General features: G+C 45.7%; 1 protein-coding gene across 2 annotated transcripts in view; it reads right to left on the bottom strand.

Moving 5' to 3' along the window:
* Window positions 1-210: 210 nt before the first annotated feature.
* LOC117463364 (protein Dok-7-like) overlaps window positions 211-19626 on the bottom strand; it is a 40692-nt gene continuing 21276 nt past the window's right edge. Inside the window, exons 9-13 of one of the 2 annotated variants that reach the window (XM_034105566.1) lie at window positions 17939-18502; window positions 17001-17074; window positions 16046-16115; window positions 10040-10213; window positions 211-1270 (exon numbers count right to left, since the gene is read on the bottom strand). In XM_034105566.1, coding sequence (XP_033961457.1) covers window positions 1134-1270; window positions 10040-10213; window positions 16046-16115; window positions 17001-17074; window positions 17939-18502 — 1019 coding nt within the window. In that variant the 3' untranslated portion in view covers window positions 211-1133. The remainder of the gene's footprint in view (window positions 1271-10039; window positions 10214-16045; window positions 16116-17000; window positions 17075-17938; window positions 18503-19626) is intronic. The other variant, XM_034105567.1, reaches the window with a different exon arrangement.

Raw genomic sequence — 19626 nt, 5'->3', positions numbered from 1 at the left:
ACATTTTTAATCAAATACATGTTTTGCATCGTGCTATATTATGCAATTTTTATGACATTATAATACATCTAATATACTAAATAATAAATCTATTTCTAATAGAAATGTGAAATGAATGCATAGATTACAGTGACCGGTATAATAGCTGTGGTGCTGTGGAGGTGAATGAAAAAGCTTCATCATCATTTGGAATGAAAAGACACACACCAGTTTATAGGCTGCCTTTTATCATATTGTTTCCAACTGTACATGGGGGGGGGGGGTGGTATCTACTGTGGCTCGAGAAAACTGAATGTTCACATCAAAGCAGTTTGATATAAATAATATACAAGAAAAATAGTATTCTAAGAAAGATATAGCGCCTCAAGAGGAAGGCCCTGTCCTTGAACTCTTTTCTGTACATTATGTCTTTACATGTATATCTTATGACAATCCACATCACCAAAATAGAAAGATGTATTTACAGATATCAAAACAGCGTGTCATCAGAGAAGACCAACATACATCTACAAAACACTTTCTATATAGCTTTTTTTTCTTTCAGCAAAATGCCTATGTGCACACACAAAAGTAGGAATAATAATAATATGATGTAAAACCACATAAGTGAGTAAAAAAAGTTATTTAAAAATACATCAAATGAGTTATAACTTTGACAGATAATGGCAGTGAGAGACAGAATGTGTTCTAAAAAGTAAAGGGATTCCACCGGCCTCGTTTCCAGAGTAAGTCCTGCTCCATGTGAAGTGTGGAGCACGGAGAACCCGCAGCATTGAGATTCTGTTCTTATGATAAAAACACTATTCGGTTGTTTGCACCCAGGCAGCAGTAAAAAGTCACCGTGCACAATGTGCAGACAAAACCAGCGTGTTATTAGGGATGTCCTGAGTGCGCTAGGAATTATGGGGGCTGGTGACTCAGCTTATAAGGCACATCTCCCCCCCCCCCCCAAAAGTTGCTCCTTGTGTTGTGACGGCTGATCGTAGGGAAATGGACCGTGTACATTATGTGAGGAGTGGATGAAACACAGAATACATTTCCCCCCCCCCCCCCACAGATTCTTCCTGCAGTCTTTACAGTTTGATGTGGGATGCTGGTCTCCTGCTGGGACCCTCAGCTGAGTGATGGAGACCTCAGTGAGGGGTCCCCTTCTTCCGGAGCTCCAGAGTGAGCAGACCCTCCTCCCGGCCCAGAGCGTGCTGCACCCCCACCCTGTGAGCCGTCTCTGTGGCCGTGATGTCGATCTGAGCGTACTTGCTGGAGCTCTTTCCTTTCAACACACAACACAGAGATTCTTTTGACTTCAAGTGAGAGACAGGAAGTGTAACATTTAAATGTTCAGCACTGAGGACATTCAACACTTTGCCTTTTGACTTGCTACAAGGCGAGACAGTACTTTTCAGCCCACGGCAACCCAAAGTGCTTTACAAAATAAAATAAAAGACATTTATGAATAAATATAGTGGAAGCACATTATAAAAAGGCATTTAAAAGCAAAGATAATAAAATAAACACAACATGGATAAAAGCCATACTGCAGTTTGAATATGAACAACTCATCCAAATGCAGCCTCAAAAAGATACGTTTTTAATCTGGATTTCAAAGTATTAACAGTTGCAGCGGACCTGCAGGATTCAGGGAGTTTGTTCCAGATGGGCGGGGCATAAAAACTAAACGCTGCTTCTCCTTGTTTAGTTCTGACTCTTGTAGCAGAGAGCAGACCCGTCCCAGAAGACCTGAGACTCCTGGATGGTTCATACTTTTGCAGGAGATCGTTAATATCATTTGGGCCTCAACCATTCAGTGCTTTATAAACCAGCAGCAGTATTTTGAAATCTATTCTTTGACACACAGGAAGCCAGTGTAAAGACTTCAGAACAGGAGTGATGTGATCCACTTTCTTAGTGTTAGTGAGGACTCGAGCAGCGGCGTTCTGAATCAGCTGCAGCTTTCTAATAGATTTTTTAGTGAGACCTGTGAAGACACCAATTGTAGTAGTCCAGTCTACTGAAGATAAAAGCATGGACAAGTTTTTCCAAATCCTGCTGTGACATTAGTCTAAAAGATATGTTCTTCAGGGCCCAGGAGTTCAAAACATGTAATGTCAATCAGGTCCGATCAGATTTTGAAATCCCATTTTTTGTGATCCAGGATCAGACAAGTCGGACAGATTTTGTCCCTGTAGTTCAAAGCAGTTCAGGATAGGATCACCCTGCTGATCCAGACTTTTCAAGATGACTAGATCCTGAATATCAGTGCTTTAATCCTACCGATCTCCATCTAGTGGACATGAAAAATGATACAAGGAAGACAAGAGACCACATTGCATACATCTATTGTCCGCAATTACTTTTGAAAGGTGATGGACAGTTTTTTTGTTGAAGATATTTTTTCTTTAATCTAAATTACATTTGTGATTGAAAATCTTTGTTGTGATACTTTTATGAGCATAAACATTTATGTCATCAACATTTGGTTGAAAACAAAATTGGCCACCACAAACGTGAGCAAAAAATGAAGAATGATTTGCCATGAAGGCTAAAAATGGTGTATTATTTCAGTTAAACTTTGCCATCTTATTTATATTGAAACATATTTTTAAATAAATGGTACAGTACATTTTGCTCTGGTAATCCACCGCTCTGGTGGGATCAGGATAATCCAGTTCTATTTCGTATATGGCTTCGCCCTCTAAGGCTATCGCTATTGGGTTATCCCTCTGCGCCCCCGCGCAGCACTGAAACACTTGTAGTCCACGCCCACCCGCTAGGTGGGCCCCACCCTCGGGCCTCCTTCCAGTATAAATAGGAAGGTGGCCCGGCAATCTGCTCCCTCTTTTCTTCAGCAACCAGCAGTTTACTGAAGCACGAGAAAGCAACAGCATGAGCAATAAAGAGTGTGTCCGTATGTGCCCTTCGTGCAATACAGGCTACATTATGAGCTATGATTTGCATCCGATATGCGCAGCCTGTCTGGGGCCAGAGCACGCGGACGCGGCTCTCAGCCAGCAGGTCGCATGTCCTCATTGTGTGCGTCTTCCTTCATCCGACAGGAAGCAAAGGGCGGACGCCCTAGCTGCTGCGGGTGAGGAAGACGTCTGGGGTGGGCAGGTGCCCATCCAGGACAGCCTGTTTATGGAGGCGAGTGGGGGGCAGGAGTCGGACGACTCCTTCCCCGCCTCCCTCCAGGGCTCGCCATGCGGCTCTCCCCTCTTCCCCGGACGGGGGAGACGGGGTCGGAGCGAGAGTCAGAGGTGGCGGTCGAGCACGTGGTCCCCTTCTCCGTGGCCACGGCGCTACCGGCATTGGGAGGCATCATGCTGGAGCTGCCGGAAATAATCGGCAGGCAGCAGCATGTAGAGGTCTCCCCGTTCCACGAGTACGGGAGAGGGTGGCTCTGGATGACATGGCGGGCGTGTTTTCCCGGGTGCAGACGGGCAGGAGTGATCCGATCTGGCCGCGCTTCCCCGCCATTAGGCGGTATCAGGAAGGTGCAGCGGCGAACCCGAGGAGCTTAAGGGCTCCGGTGGCCTCCCTTGTCCCCTTCACCAAGGTGGAGGGTTTCACAGATGAGGTTTTCCCAACCACCCCCGCTCTGGAACCGAGCTTGACGGCATTTTTCGGGGTAAGACAGGCCCACCAGAGAGGGGGGGGGTAAGAGGGGAGTGAGGTACTCCCGTTCGGCGGCTACTCCACGAGAGCCGCCGAAAAAACAAAACCGACCTTGACAGTGTGATCGAAATAAAAGTTGTTTATTTCCTAACACGTGGTCTGAGTCATCAGTTACAAATGTGTGTCACATATCCCCCACCCTGGGAGCTGCCTATGACCTGTCGGTTAATAGCCAGCCGGGTTCGGTACAAAAGCCTGCGCTATTTAATCTATAGATGAATAAGCTGCGGAGCACAATAATTACACCAACTGCCTCCAATCTGATGATTAGTAGGCGGCATGGTTCGCGACAGATTTCTGATGGTTATGACTCTTCGGTTATTAAACCACAGACCTCGCGGCATTCTTCTGTCCGAGATACGCCACCTACACACGGTCATAATAAGCCCATGAGAGCAGTGTGAACGCCTCATGTGGATATTACTGCACACACCTCCATCCATCCTCTGAGCGTGTACACGTCTCATGATGCGAGGCGGAGTGATATGCAGCGTGTGGAGGCCTCCGCACAGCCCTTTCGCTCTAGGCCCACCTTGGGTTGCCTCGAGGGCTTTGGAGTGGCTCGTCGTCATGACAACCACAACACATCTCGAACAGGCACGCCCGCTGTCAGAGTGCTTCTCGGCGTGGCAGCGCCTGTGTTTGGTGGACGGATGGATGCACAGGCTGATCAGCAGAGGGTACACCCTGCAGTTCGCCTCCACCCCCCCACAGTTCAAAGGGATACAGGTGACATGCCTAACATCCCGAGAACAGTGTCTTGCGCTCCAAGCAGAGCTACGGGAACTCCTGTTGAAAGAGGCTATTTCCAGGGTTCCCCAGGAGGAAGAAAATCAGGGGTATTACTCCCGCTATTTTCTTATCCCGAAAAAGACAGGGGGAATGAGACCCACTTACTTCCATGTGTCATCATTCCGAAACACAGGACATTCCTGAGGTTTTCATTCCAGGGAATAGGCCGTCTGCCGTTCGGCTATTCCCTGGCTCCTCGTACTTTTTCAAAGTGTGGAGAGACGGCGCTGCAGCCGCTACACAGAGGAGGAATGAGAGTACTTTTTTACCTGGACGACCTGCTGCTGGCTCGCTCCAGAGAGGAAGCGGCTTTACAGACGGTACAACTCATATCGCATCTGTCAAAGCTGGGTTTCATGATCAACTGGGAAAAGAGCTGTCCTGTTCCAGCCCAGAGTATTGTTTACCTGGGGGTGGAATTGAACTCAGCCGCATGAGAGCACGACTCTCACGGCAGAGAGTGGAAACGCTGACAGCTCTCCTTCAACGTGTCATACCACGCAGCGTGATGCGGCTGCTCGGCATGATGGCAGCAGGTCACGTGGTGATGCCCCTGGGTCTCCTACACATGAGGAGACTGCAGAGGTGGTTCATCAGCCTCCGCATCGACCCCATACGACAGAAGATGCGCATGGTGGTCATCCCTCTGTCCGTGGGTTCAGACTTAACATACTGGAAAAGTCCCCACGTCCTGTCAGAGGGGGTTCCCCTGGGCAGAGTTACGTCACACATCTCGGTGTTCACCCTCTCTCAGGGTGGGGAGGAACGTGCATGTCACATGTTTTTCCACATAAATGTGCTGGAATTGATCTCCGTACGGAGTGTAATTCAGCACTTTGCCCCGTTGCTGCGGAATCAGCATGTGTTGATTCGCACAGACAACAAAGCCGCGGCGGCCTACAGGGCAGGACACACCGCCACTCATCCCCTGAGCGTGTACACGCCTCATGATGACAGCCGGAGTGAAACGCAGCGTGTGGAGGCTTCCTCGCAGCCCTTTCGCCTCACGGGAGGCTGAGTGCCCCAGCGGCAGCGCCCGCAGCGCCACGGCGTCAGGGCTCGCTGCAGAATTCTGCTAGTTTTAAGCTATCGGTTAATAAACTGCAGAGCTCGCTAATTAAGCCGGCTGCCACTAATCTGTTGATTAAGTAGACAGCAGGGCTCGCTGCAGACGCCTGCCGGTTTTAACCTACAGAGCTCGCAGCATTCCTCTGTCCGAGATACGCCTCGTACACACGGCCTTAATAAACCCAGGAACGCCGTTATAACGCTTCATGGGGGCAGCACTGCACACACCTCCATCCATCCCCTGAGCGTGTACGCGTCTCATGATGAGAGTCGGAGTGAGACGCAGCGTGTGGAGGCCCCCGCCTTGGGTTGCCTCACGGGCAGCGGCGGAATGGGCTCTGGCGTGGCTCGTCACCATGACGACCAAAAACACATCTCGAGCACGTGCGCCCGCTCTCAGAGTTTTTCTCAGAGTGGCAGCGCGCGGGTCTGATGGACAGATGGATGAGCAGGCTGATCAGCAGAGGGTACGTCCTGCAGTTCGCCTATCCCCCCCCTCAGTTCAATGGGATACAGGAAACACTCCTGTCCTCCCAGAAGCTATGTCTTGCGCTCCAATCCGAGCCGCTGGAACTCCTGTTGGAAGAGGATATCTCCAGGGTTCCTCAAAGGGAGGAAAATCACGGGTTTTCACTCCCGTTATTTTTCTAATCCCGAAAAAGACTGGGGCAATGAGACATCCTCGATCTGTCAGTATTCCACATGCTGACGATCAAACAGGTGCTGCAATGAACTTCCACCTGAAGGATGCATACTTCCACCTGAAGGATGCATACTTCCACGTACCCCTCATCCCGAAACACAGGAAATTCCTGCGTTTTCTCATTTCAGGGAATATCAGACCAGACAATCGTCTGCCGTCGGATATTTCCTGGCTCCTCCCATTTCTGTGTAGAGAAGGCTGGAGCCGCTACACAGAGGAGGGATGAGAGTGTGGTTTCCTCTGGACGACCTGCTATTTGCTGGCTCGCTCCAGGGAGGAAGTCGCTTTCCAGACGGTACATCTCGTATCGCATCTGTCAAAGCCTGGGTTTCACAAGAAATTGGAAGAAGATAAACTCAGCCAGCAGAGCGCGGCTCTCGTGGCAGCGAGTGGAGGAACTGACAGCTCTCCTCCGGCCTGTCACAACCCACACAGCCCTCTCCGTGACGCAGCTGCTCGGCGTTGGCGTCAGCTGGTCACGTGATGATCCCCCGGGGTCTCTTCCAACAGGGACACACACCAGAGGTGGTTCATTCGCTGCAGAAGCCTGCTGTTTTAAACCTATTGGTTTATAAACTGCAGAGCTCGCGGCATTCCTCTGTCCCAGATATGCCTCCTACACACGGTCATAATAAATTCACGAGCACCGTTATAACGCCTCGTGTGGACAGCATACACATACCTCTCATCCTCTGGGCGTGTACGCGCCGCATGATGAGAGACGGAGTGAAATGCAGCGTGTGGAAACTCCCTCGCAGTCCTTTGCCTAAAAGTGTGAGGCGGTGTCGCAGGCGTATGTCTCGGTGGAGCCCCGGAGAACATTAATGCGCACTCCACCAGAGGAATTCCTCCTCCACGGCTTTGCACGGAGGAATGTCAGTGGAAGATATTTGCACGGCTGCATCTTGGTCTTCCCCCTGTTCATTTATTCAATTGTATTTGAGGGATGTCTCCCTTTCCTCTATGACGCACCCCGTACTGGGTGTCCTGTCAGAGTGAGTGACGTCAGGGAGCCAGCTGAGCGCCTCTCGGCACACAGAGAGCGGCCTTTTCCCCTCGTAGGAGAGGGATGTTCCCCTTCCTCTAATACACTTTGTACGAAGTGTCTGATTAGAGTGAGTAACGTCAGGGATCCAGCTGAGCGCTCTCCTACCTGGCTGGCGCGGAGAGAGCGGCTGTTCCCCCTCTATGATGAGGTGGGACCTTCGTCTCTACTTCTCACAGCGGTCAGTATGTATTGTTCCAGCCTTCACCCCGTCAGGAAAACAGGTATGTTTGCTATGTTCCAGTGACGGGCCATTACGCATGGCACAACAGGCAGGGATGTGTTATTGAGCAGGTGTGTCTGTGCTTCTAGTGCCGGGCGGACCCAGTGGGGCGCAGACTACATCATGCTTCGCCCTTAACCCAATAGCGATAGCCTTAGAGGGCGAAGCCATATACGAAATAGAACTGGGGTTAGCTAACTGTAACCCAGCTTCTATGAGTAATGGCGCAGCCCTCTAAGCGCTGGGCCCCACTGGCTCTACGAATAGCTGAAGAAAAGTTATATTGTATGGGAGCAGATTGCCGGGCCACCTTCCTATTTATACCAGAAGGAGGCCCGAGGGTGGGCACAACAAAGCGAGCTAGAATGATGATCGTGGATTGACACAGAATTAGCATTTTAGTGGGAGCTTTTCATTTGGATCCTTTACAGCCTGATCTGTGAAAATAATATCCTCTGTGTTTCTCTTCCAAGCTGGGGCTCCAAGATCCTTTGGACGATTCAACAGACAAACATTTACGTTTTCTCTGCCCTGTGACTCTGCAGTCAGACTCACATACTGTGAGAGGATCTGGCTCATCATGGTGGAGCAACATGAGGAAACTACTATTATATCTAAACCTCTCCACCAGCTCGTCATGATGTCAGTGCTAAGGTGAAGGGACTCAGTCTAATATGGCCACTAAGGGGTATGAAACTTCATTAATTAAAAGGAACAACAAAGAGTTAAATATGAAAGCCTTTAAACACATTTTACGATTCTTTTTTCTTACCCAAAGAGGAATGAATGCATTTAAAGAGACTAAATACTGAATGATCTTTAAATTGTTAATTTAGTTTTGGGAAATACTCCAAGAGCTCAATGTGAAATTGAGTCCAATCATGTTACAAATGAAGCTCCAGCTATATAAAGTATGCTAAGCTTATCACAAAGACAGGACACAGCTACATGTATCACTCACTAAATGTGACCCGTTTAATAAGAATATCAATAACTCGTTTCTTCCAGTAGTTCTATCTTTGGGTACATGGGTTTTACCTTCCTACAAGTAAACGCTTGCTCTATTTCTAAATCTTCAATAGCAATAAACAGAATATATTTTGGATTTGGACAGTTGTTCGAGCAAAAAGAGGCTTTTGAAATCTTTACCTCGTACTCTTGGAATGAAAATCTGTGTTACTATTTACTGACATTCTTTAGCTAAAAAAGAAATAATTAGTCAGTGCAATCGTAACCCTCACCATTTAAAAAGGGTAAAGCACATTCTTGTGAGGTGAGAGGAAAATAAATCCAATTCCGAGAACTGATGACAGATGTAACAAATGTTCAGAGAGACGTATCTCTGCCCTTGAGGCCAACTGATGTCTTACGTTATGCGACTCTGGCCACACAAAGCAGCAGAATATGCAAATGCCTCCGTTAAAGCCTTGAAATTCCCCTCATGTCACCTCTTTCCCCCCCCCTCCCCCGTGATATATTAATGTGGCCGCATGCTGGGATATAAACTATACTGCTGACATCAGACATTAACCCCTCTCAGAGCTCCTTGTCCTTCTGAGGCAGCGACCTGTATGTCAATTAGCACTCTGCGGCGTCTCCATGGCGAGGACTCAGCTGTCTTTCAGCTCCACTCCTTTAACGCTGAACGAGTGAAATGGAATTACCCAACAATCGTGTTATCTCGAGCGACTTTCTGACGCAGATCAGGAACATGAGACGGACGGAGACAGGGGCCACGGCTGGGGCCCCTTTACTTTAGTTTTAATCGACTCAGGATGCGGACTTTCTTCAAGTTCAAACCTTTGCATTCAAAGGTCTTCCTGCATCTAATCCATTTAAGGTCCTCATTAAATATTCTCATGAATCTTTTACGATGTTCTAAATGGCAATCTGGACTTGCATGAACAGGCCTTCATGATTTCCTAGTTTATGATGATTGGCATTTACAGCGTGTCCATCGGCTCTGCTGTTTTACAGTGCAGTGTAGCAGGATTTAATAAACGTGTCTTATAGAAGGAGTATAAGCCAAGTAAAGTATGGACGAGCTATCAGTTAAAAGAAGATAGATATGCATATAACAGAAATGCAACATCTGAAAAACTACAACTACCCTAAGGGGAGGAAATACTGCTGCCTACAATTCCCAAATGTTTTTGTGCTGAAACAATACTTAGTATCTTACTTTGAGAAATCCTAACATGTCCAATTAGTCGGATTTGAAGGTTGTTCCAACACAAGCAGACCTAAATAAGTAATAGTGTAACAGTGTGACAAAAACAATAGATATTTGTTTTATGAATCTGACCAGACATTCTTTGCTTTGATTACTTTACTTACTGTGCTGGAAACATATTTAGTTTGGTGCAAAAAGTAGACCTTTCTAGATCTACTTGAGTTTCAGTATTGAATATTTGAAGTGAAATGTGTATCTGAAGCTTCTCCTTGATATTCTCCACAGGAGGACTTTGCCCTGCTGACTGTTGATCACATCTGGATAAGGTAGGATCATTATTACTCTACAGAGAAGTGTCCTTACTGTGAGGGGGGGGGTGTGCGACGGGCCCTCGGGGGCCCAGCTCCAGCAGCTCCAGCTCCATGTAGTTGAGCTGCTTCTTGGATGTAGGACTAACAGGAATATTCACATATGTCACACCTTCACGGCGAGGCCTTTCAGGAAGCGCCGCCTCGGGGGGGAACACTAACACGGCACCTGGGGAAGTGAGAGGAACACCGTTTTAATCAAGATCAGGACGTGTCTCTGCCTATTCTAACATGTGGTCCTTTCCGAGAGGTGTGAACAGTTATTTTTACAAAACCCCAGAGGACCAGAACCAACTAGATTTGTGAATAGTATACCGTATCTCCATGCCAAATAACTTCATTTTCATCCCAATAAGCCTTTAATACACATAAAAGAGGCATTCAGGTGCATCGGGATGACTTTATCTTTATTAAAATGAAGTTATTTCGTCGCATATTACATGGGGATTGGTTTCCATTTTATTCAGCTTGTTCATTGTAATAAAAACTGTCCCTCTGCTACAGAACTCCATCAGGATTACCTTGACAATACATCCTCGGATGGATTTGTCTTTTCATGGGATTTTATGTCAGAAAGATAGAACCAATCCGACATTTATTTGAAAGGTTTTTTTTGTCATTATGACCTCAATTAAAAGATAACGGTGGAGAAAAGGAGAGCTGGTATTATTTTAACACTTTGTCTGTTCTCCATCAGAAGCTAGAAGAGGTCTCCCCCTCAGGTGAGTAACTCTTGAGGCAGTCCTTATCAAAGCCTGCTGTTAATTAAAGTCATTCAGACAGATATCTGCACTGAAGTCTCTATATTACAGCAGCAGCTCCACTGGCACACTGTGTATTCCTTCTCCGCCCAGAGGCTCATTTCACATGATCTGAGGCCCCAGGGTTAGATGATGGGATGCATTATGGACATGTTGTGTTATGAGGCGGTTAAACCCAAAGTTATTGCCCTTATAATCCCACCCTCAGCTCCATATTTAATTCCTTGCAAATGTAATGTTTTTGTGTTGGCAAATCAGATTTCTAAGTAAAACCCAACACAGCAGAAGCAGTTTGGGGATTAAACTGAAATAATTTCATATTCTAATTTCTTAAAATGTATAAACACCAACAGAATATTTTTGAAGAAAAATGATTGAAAAATGTCTTTGAAGAAAAAGAAATGTTGCCTCAAACAATTTAACTGAACGCTCTGGTCTGTGTGTTGGACAGGAAGAACTACAGAGTGTCCTTCAGTGCTCTTGAAAGGTAAGATTTACTAAACCTAGAAGCCACCAAGGACAAAAGAGAAGAGTCAAATCTGTTTTGCTCAAGGTATTTCTAATGCAGTTTCAGAAGAACCGCATTGAAATACTTGCATATATTTCAACCTGCAGGGCGCATTGGCCAACTCTGCCCGTGTCATCAATGCCAGCAAAGCGTTAAAAAAATGGTTTGGAGTGAATTTGCATAATCTGAATATTGCGTTCTCTCCAAAGAATAGAAAGCAATGAAAGAAAGAAATACTGAAATGTATCCAAACAGATTTGAGTGAAGTGACTTGAAAATAGAAGTGAAATTAAAGTGACTGCTTTCTGAAGTCAACTAACTTCAGCACTGTCCATCAGAATCACATTTAGGGCCACATGGTCTCTTGATAAAGTCACTTGTTTTGACTTATCATTATAAAGTAAAGCTGCACTTTCCACAGGAGTAGTAACCTTAATTAAGATTTTTGGTCTAAAATGTTTGAGATGTATGGATTTTTTTAATCAATATCTGCTAAATGATTACAAAGCCCTCGTTATCTTATTAACAATTCACAGTTATTCAGGGGTGTGAGGTTTCACTGCCAATATGTAGTGTGTGTGATGCACTGCATGTCAGCGAAAACCAGCTCACTGATGAACAGAGAAACACCTCATAACAAAAACAACACCCATACAAATATTGCAGACACAATAATCCCAACAAAGACTTCAACTGAGGCCCTCTTCTGCTTGTGTCAAAATATTGCAAAAACTATGAAATTCTGCATTAAAATATTTATAAATCCATGCCACGAAAACGTAGTATTTGTTTTGATTCGGCTGTGTTAATTAAACCTTTCCATATTTATAACCCAGTAAAGGATTGTACTTTGTTTGTAGAGGCTGGGTAATGTGCAGCGTTTGGCGACAAAAACGACTTCACCTGCTGTCGCCTCTTTCTGAATGGCAGCAGCTCCAACCAGCAGCTGGAGGCGGGCCCCCGGGGGCCAATCACAGAGGATTAGCCCCCTCTCAGTGGGAGCAGCCTTATCCCTAATTGATCAGACACCGAGCAGCAGTGGGTTAGCCCGCAGCTACAGGAGAAGGCAGCCTCTGGGGGGGGGGGGTGTCACAGAGTCAAAATGGGAAACACGGCTCTAAGACATGTGTGTGTTCAGGGGGGGGACCGGTTTAAGCTGGTTTTCCATCTTTCTACATCCCTCTGCAGGCCGGCATTGAGGAGGTGAAAACATGTAGAAGTGTTCCCAAGGGAGTGATGACTTTACTCAAAAGGACAATCCTTCAGAGACATATTCCATGTCATGTGTTCAATAATTGAAGAGAATAAAAGAAGATGAATGTTAAGTAAACAAACCTACACATTATTAACATTATTTGTAATTAAAACGCATCATTCTACCCAGGTTCACCTGCCTGACTTCATCAGGAAACTATTCTTTTCAGATCCCATCCTTTGAGACAGCAGGAGCCCCTGATGATGGAAACAGCCAAGACCCTGCCAAAGACCCCACTGCCAGGGTCTCTGCGCTGATAGGTGAGTGTTTTCGAATCACCTAATCCTGATTTTGTTGTTGATTAAATTTGATAATGAATATCAGAGCAACGACATGAACTAGAAAATGCATTTCCTGCAGAAAATGTGTGCGAATGCTGTAAACTGTGAACATTTATGGCTGAATTTAGCTGAAAATGCTGAAAAAGCTTAATATTTCAAAGAAAAGGTTTAAAAAAAAAAAAGGTATAAACAACAACATGTATAGCCTTGATGTCCTGAAATAGCTGAATAATGTAATAGTTGAATGGGTTCTGCAGCTGAAAATAGGCTGAAGGAGTTCAATATCAGATGTAAGTAGTAGTGAATGAATTTGTATTAAGAAGAGAAAAGAAAGTAAAAAGGCTTGGGAAAGCAGCAGAATATTTGAACTGAAAACTTTTGAACTAACTTGATGGTGAATTATCTGTCGCCATGGCAATGGCATTTGATGACACCCCATAATACTCTTAGATGTGTTGATGGCTGCATCGTTACCAAACCTGTGAAGTTTTGGGCCATTTCGAGCATTTTCACTGAAGTTATGAGAAAACCGTGTTTCATGGTGAGCGTTGTGTTGCCATGGCAACAGCATTTGAAGAAATCTCAAAACTGTCCTGTAGATGTCTTCATGGCTGGACTGTTGGCACACATGTGAAGTTTGAGCACTTTTTCAACATTTTCATAGGAGTTACATTACTCTTCTCTTGATCATTCATCATCATATCTCTGTGTGTGTGTGTGTGTGTGTGTGTGTGTGTGTGTGTGTGTGTGTGTGTGTGTGTGTGTGTGTGTGTGTGTGTGTGTGTGTGTGTGTGTGTGTGTGTGTGTGTGTGTGTGTGTGTGTGTGTGTGTGTGTGTGTGTGTGTGTAAACAGCACTAAATAGACATTCCCAAGTCTTAAACAGAAGTCCTGCAATAAAACAGTTCACCAGGGCTTCATTGAATACTCAGGCTTGCCTCAAAACTGATTTCCTACAATTTGTCACCAACATGTTACTCGATCCATTTTGCACAAACTGTCAAAATGACAATAATTAACCAGTAAAAGTGCCACAAGAACAACCCGAACAGACGTTTCAGAATTCAAACTAACTGTTGATATAGCGTCATCAATCATTGCTGCTATCTGCCATCTTTCATAAAAGTGTTACCAAACTTCTCTGACATCAACAGTGACTCATTTCAGTTGCCATGGAGCTGGCCTCCTTGCATAACCTGAACTTGGTTGCCTCCTGCACATCCCCGTCCATTACTTGCTCGCTGAGGTGTGTGTGTGTGTGTGTGTGTGTGTGTGTGTGTGTGTGTGTGTGTGTGTGTGTGTGTGTGTGTGTGTGTGTGTGTGTGTGTGTGTGTGTGTGTGTGTGTGTGTGTGTGTGTGTGTGTGTGTGTGTGTGTGTGTGTGTGTGTGTGTGTGTGTGTGTCCACCAGTTGGTGCAGCTGTAACCTGTGTGTTTGTTGTAATCAGCAGTGATGGGACCCAGGATATAAGAGGGCTGCAGAACAGGCTCTCGCTCTCTCTCAGCTGCCCTGCTCGGTGCAGGTTCTGTTTTATTGTTGTTTGTAACCACTGTGTTGCATAAAATAAATGATTGTTTTGGGAAACCCCGGTGTGGAACTGCTGTCCTTATGTTGCAAGCAGAGCCAGCTTGTAACAGTGGTGACAGCAGCTGGGACTCCTCAGCAGGTGTGCATTAGACTGAGGGCATGTTGCAGGCTGAGGGATGCCCAAGTGGCCGAGCGTCCCCTGACACAATGGGGTCTTACATAACTCCAGTGGAAGGTTTACATAACATGCAGATTGATTAATAAGTGTTCCAGCTGCAGTGAGCCCTCCACTACACGATGACCTGAGGCTTTTATTCTGAATTATAATAATGTCAACACAAATGACTGAAGTGACTGCTGCTGCATTCTGTCCCTGCAGATACTCTCTCTGCTACATCAGAAGGATCCGTCCCCTGACCCAGAAGGCAACACAGGCCCTGGTCCAGGCTCTTATCATCTACTGCAGCCGACTGGTCTCCAACCTCCCTAAGTTCTCCCACACTAACTGGTCCTGGCCTCCCGCGCTGTCAGTGGCTCAGGCCCTTCCTACATTCAGGACATGGTTAACCGTACACTCCAGCACTTCGCTCTGCATCGGCCAATCGGCTTGCTACTCCTTCACTGTAAGTGGGGCCCAGGTACCCCTCAACAAAAACTCAAACCTCTATTCCTAAGAGCAATATGAATGATGTGTAATCTACTAAAAGAAGCATTTGATGTTTTTGTAAATGCATTTCTTGGTTGTTGCTGATGAATCCCAACTCCGACCCTGATCTGTTGGCTCCAGACATTCTGCAGCACGGTGTGCTATGTTCTCCATGAAGACTGGAGGAGCCACATGTGAAGTATTTTATGAGTTTGTTACGGTACCTGTTTTTGAGTCACTATAGGTGGTGGGCGTGTCATTGGATTTGTGTGGTTATATCGGTTGCTTTTACCTGCGCACTTTGTGATAGATGGAGGGGGAGTGAGCTGGAGAAGGACAATTGTTGTCGACCGCACGCATCAAATAATATATGGATATGGGCTATTGAATGTTTGCTTTGGAAATAAAAGGTCAAACGCATACTGGTGGAAAGAGTGGGTTTTTGTTTTTCTCTTGTTTAGACCCTCGCGCCACTTTGTTTGGAATGTTACTGCGCAATAAAGACAGCTTCCTGTCAGTGTCAGTCCATTAACCTGAATAAAGTCAAGTAGACATTATGCGTATTGACAATAAGTGTTCCTGGTTGTGTGCCATTTCAGACACTTCATGCTTCATTTGATTTATTCATAATGCACCTGACTGACACCAGAGCTTGCGCTAGACTTTTTCGCTGCCCGTCATTTTGACGGACAGGATCTTAAAACTTCTGTCAAAATCCAGAATTACCCGTCGGCCTTTTCACAACTCTGACGGGGGGGCCGGTGAGGGGGGGCAGTTCACATGCGCCGTGTTATGCATGGCTGCTGCACCTCGCGGGAGCGTGCACAGCGTAAAGCCAAAACTCACAGACATTTCAATGACTTGTAGGCTACGGCACAGTTAGGTTTGGAAACGGTATCATTTCCTTTTTGGAGGGCATGCATAACACGGCATAACACTCATACATCTATTGGCTTTATATAAGTGGCTCCTGGTTACTGTAAGAGGCCGGGCCAATGCACAGCTGAAAACTGACAATGGTCTCACCTTCAGTCTCCTGCAGCAGCCTCTGCTGACTGTAGCTGCCCATCAGCTCGTACTTGCTTTTCTCTTCTGCCTGCAAGACACAGAGCACTCTTGATCAGAATATGCACAATGTGTCATATGTATACAGAGGAAGGGTACACATTAGGAGTATTAATATACAGACGCAGAAATTCACTGAGAGCTCCGGGCTACGGTACGTCTAACACTGTCCGCAACGACTCATCAGCATGGATGGATAACCAAGCAACCTCTGTGAGAACAGCTATTATGGGATGACCGTTGGTGGTGGAGTGCAGCCACATTGCTTTCGGTCTCATTGAGGCCCTCTGCACAGAAAGAGTGACTCCTTTAGGGCGAAAGGGGTCCACTGATACGACTGTAGTTCATATTTAGAGAGAAGGACAGCTGATGGCCAATATGTTATTGTTTTCACATCTGATCAAATGAAAATGTATGTCCCACTGCTGTTGTCTGCATTGTCTCTGTTCACACTCATTTGACATTGAATCGTTTTAGTGAACTAAAAAGCATTAATCAGCAGATTTGCCTCGTTTCTAAGAGACACAACCAAAATGTTGTAAATGTACATAAATAAAACAATTAATCAACAATGTTAGCGTTGGTGCTTTACCTGGTTTTGAGTCAGTAAATGCTCAAACTAAAACTATGCCGATTAGTCAATGAATCTTGCTACGACAACAGTTTACGCTTGAGGTCGTATGATCCAAAAGTGTATCTCTTGCTGCTTGACTTTTCTTCCTTTTGCCTAACACTAAATATATTAAGTACAGAGCTTACAAAATGTTCAATTACAGATATAACTCTAGCCTTTTCTAAAACAAGAGTTAATCGCATCATATCAGACACTTCCCAACACGTTTGGCTGAACCCACAGAGTGGACGTGTGCGAGTGGTCGATAGTGTAAAGCCGATTAGAGAGTTTTGATTGGCCTACCTCAGAGTTCCTCTCCATGATCTCATAAGCAGGATCAGCTCTGCGTCGCTCCTCTTTGCTATTAAGCCTTTTGTCTGGTGGGAGAGAAAAACAGTGTTTTAAATAAGCCTTTCAACTGCTTGTGCCAATGCCAGGAAACAAATTAATCCCACATTGTACTTTCCTAAACCATCTTGTGAATCAAGTCAGAGAAAGTGCTTCCTGGGTACACATTTGTCCAAACGAATCAAACAAAAGCTCATCTCACAATAAAACAACTATTACACATGGGGAGAAAGAATCCCTTCCGAAGCAAACAGTGTAGTGCCATTACTTGTCCTAGAAACACGTTAAACAAAAATCTAATTTACCCATACTAAGTGTTTTCTTTGCATATTTTTGACATACTATACTACGGCTTTTTTTCAATATACTATGACATAATTTTGAATATTCACGACATACTATCCAATGCCGCTTTTTGCACATTTTCGACACACTTAACCATGCTATTTGTGCATAATTTCAACATTCTATATTATGCAGTTTTTCGTTTTCCGTATTTTACTATACTACACTTTTCTTTTCAGACCAACTTGGCAGCTTGTGATTAGGTTAACTTTAACACTCGTTTTAAAGCTTTCATAAGAGAGCCTATACTGCATACTTCACAACCCTCAAGAGCTCAGTTGGACAAGCAACACAACAAAAGGAATCATCAGAGTGAAGAGAGAAAACAAGCAGTTCATTCAACAAAGCAAGCCAGGCGGAAAAATTGAGAACAAAAAGTAGGAAACAAAGAGATCGACTTCAAAAGGGCTGAAGAGGAAAAGGACACCGAATAAATCGTAGAGGCTTTGTTGTGAGTTGAAGAGGAAACTGAAGAAGAGGAGACTGGAGAAGAGGAGACTGGAGAAGAGGAGACTGGAGAAGAGGAGACTGGAGAAGAGGCCTCTTACCTTCACTGGCCACTGTGGGAACATTTATCTCTTCGTGCTGACCCTGGATCTGTGATCTCTCGCTGGGAGTCTGATGGAGCGCTTCCTCATCAGCAGCTGCTTCCTGCTCTTGGCTATTCTTCAGGCCAGTTGGAAAGGGTTGGGAGGTTAAAGTGTTCCTGTTGCGGAACATTTCAGCAGGTGCGACCCGTGGAGGGGGGTGGCAGTGGTCCGCTCGACACTTTAAACAGTTCTCATAGATGGCATGTCTCTTGCCTGGCTGTGGCTCAGTCGGGACACAGGGGCTATTTGGTGCAGATTTGAGCTCATTTCCAAATCTAGGGCTCATTGACTCATAGAGGTTCAGGCTGTTAGTCTTGGCCTCCGGAGAGCCCAACAGCTCAGCAAGCAGACTGGCTAGTTTCTCTCTTCCCTTCCTTGGCAGCAGTGAATCCTCACTCGTCCTCACTGCTGGCGTCTCTGAGCGGGGGCAGCTTCCAGGGCCGGGAGAGGCACACCGTCTCTCCAGACTTCTCCTCGCTGCATTAGCGCATGGACTGCATGGTGATTTGTCAGCACTTTGATCTGCTGGGTTGAAGATATGATGTTCTGGAGGCAATGCACCCTCAATACCATTTGATTTCTGCTCAAAATCAAATTAGGGAGCTGATGATGAATGTTTATTATCAAACATGCATCAACTCTGTTCATGCAGGCAAGGATCAATGCATGCTGTAGAGGTTTCTCAATACTCAAATGTCCCCTCCTCGAGCTTGGTGCCGCCCACAGGAGATGCGAGCGGAGGACCGAGGAACCGAGGAGAGAGGAGTGGAAGCAGCAGGCGGTTAGAGAAATGAGAACTCCTCTCCTCTGAGCGGTCATTTTAAAGAGACGTCCATTAATGATGACAGGAGGCACAGCAGCCCTCTGTCTGATGGACAGATGTGTTCATGATGACTTATATATTTACTTTGATTCATTGACAGTGCGGTCTAATGAGACAATAACAGGCTACAGATGCGGACATACACACACACACATATATTTATATAAATATATACAATTTCAGAATCAAACAAGTAAGAGAGCACTCTCATAAAAACGTAACACAATCAGAGACTGGATATATCCCCCCCCCCCTCTCTGGTCGCTGAAATGGGGAATTGAATTTACGGGCCAAAGGTTTTACAAGTATTAAAAGTAAGCATAGGACACCAAACCAACTGAGACCCGTCTGTCCGCCGCATCTACGCACTGTACCACACACACCTACACACTGTACCACACACTGTACCACACACACACACACACACACACACACCTATACACTGTACCACACACACATCTACACACTGTACCACACACACACACACCTACACCACACACACCTACTGCTCCTAAAGCATAATCAGGCTACAGCCGTTGTGTATTTTATTGTGAAGCACTAAATGGTTTTAGAAAAATATCGACTCTTTGTTTGTAGATATCTACTAAACTAAAGCAAATACAGAGAGTAGGCCTGTTCTACTGAGTGATATATATTATACACACTGCTCTGCTTTCTGCACGGACCTCACAGCTGTTCTCACTGTAAACATCGCGTTGCGATGAAAGCAGTTACCAATATAATATCCAAGGGATGCATGCAGAGCTGTGATTGGCTGAGATAAGTCCGGCCGTGCGTCACGCCTCCACCGTTCCCGGAAATG

Source organism: Pseudochaenichthys georgianus, chromosome 18 (genome assembly GCF_902827115.2).
Source record: "Pseudochaenichthys georgianus chromosome 18, fPseGeo1.2, whole genome shotgun sequence".
Taxonomy (NCBI): Eukaryota; Metazoa; Chordata; class Actinopteri; order Perciformes; family Channichthyidae; genus Pseudochaenichthys; species Pseudochaenichthys georgianus.
The sequence above is the reverse complement of the archived record's forward strand: the minus strand, read 5'-3'. Positions and strand labels throughout refer to the sequence as shown.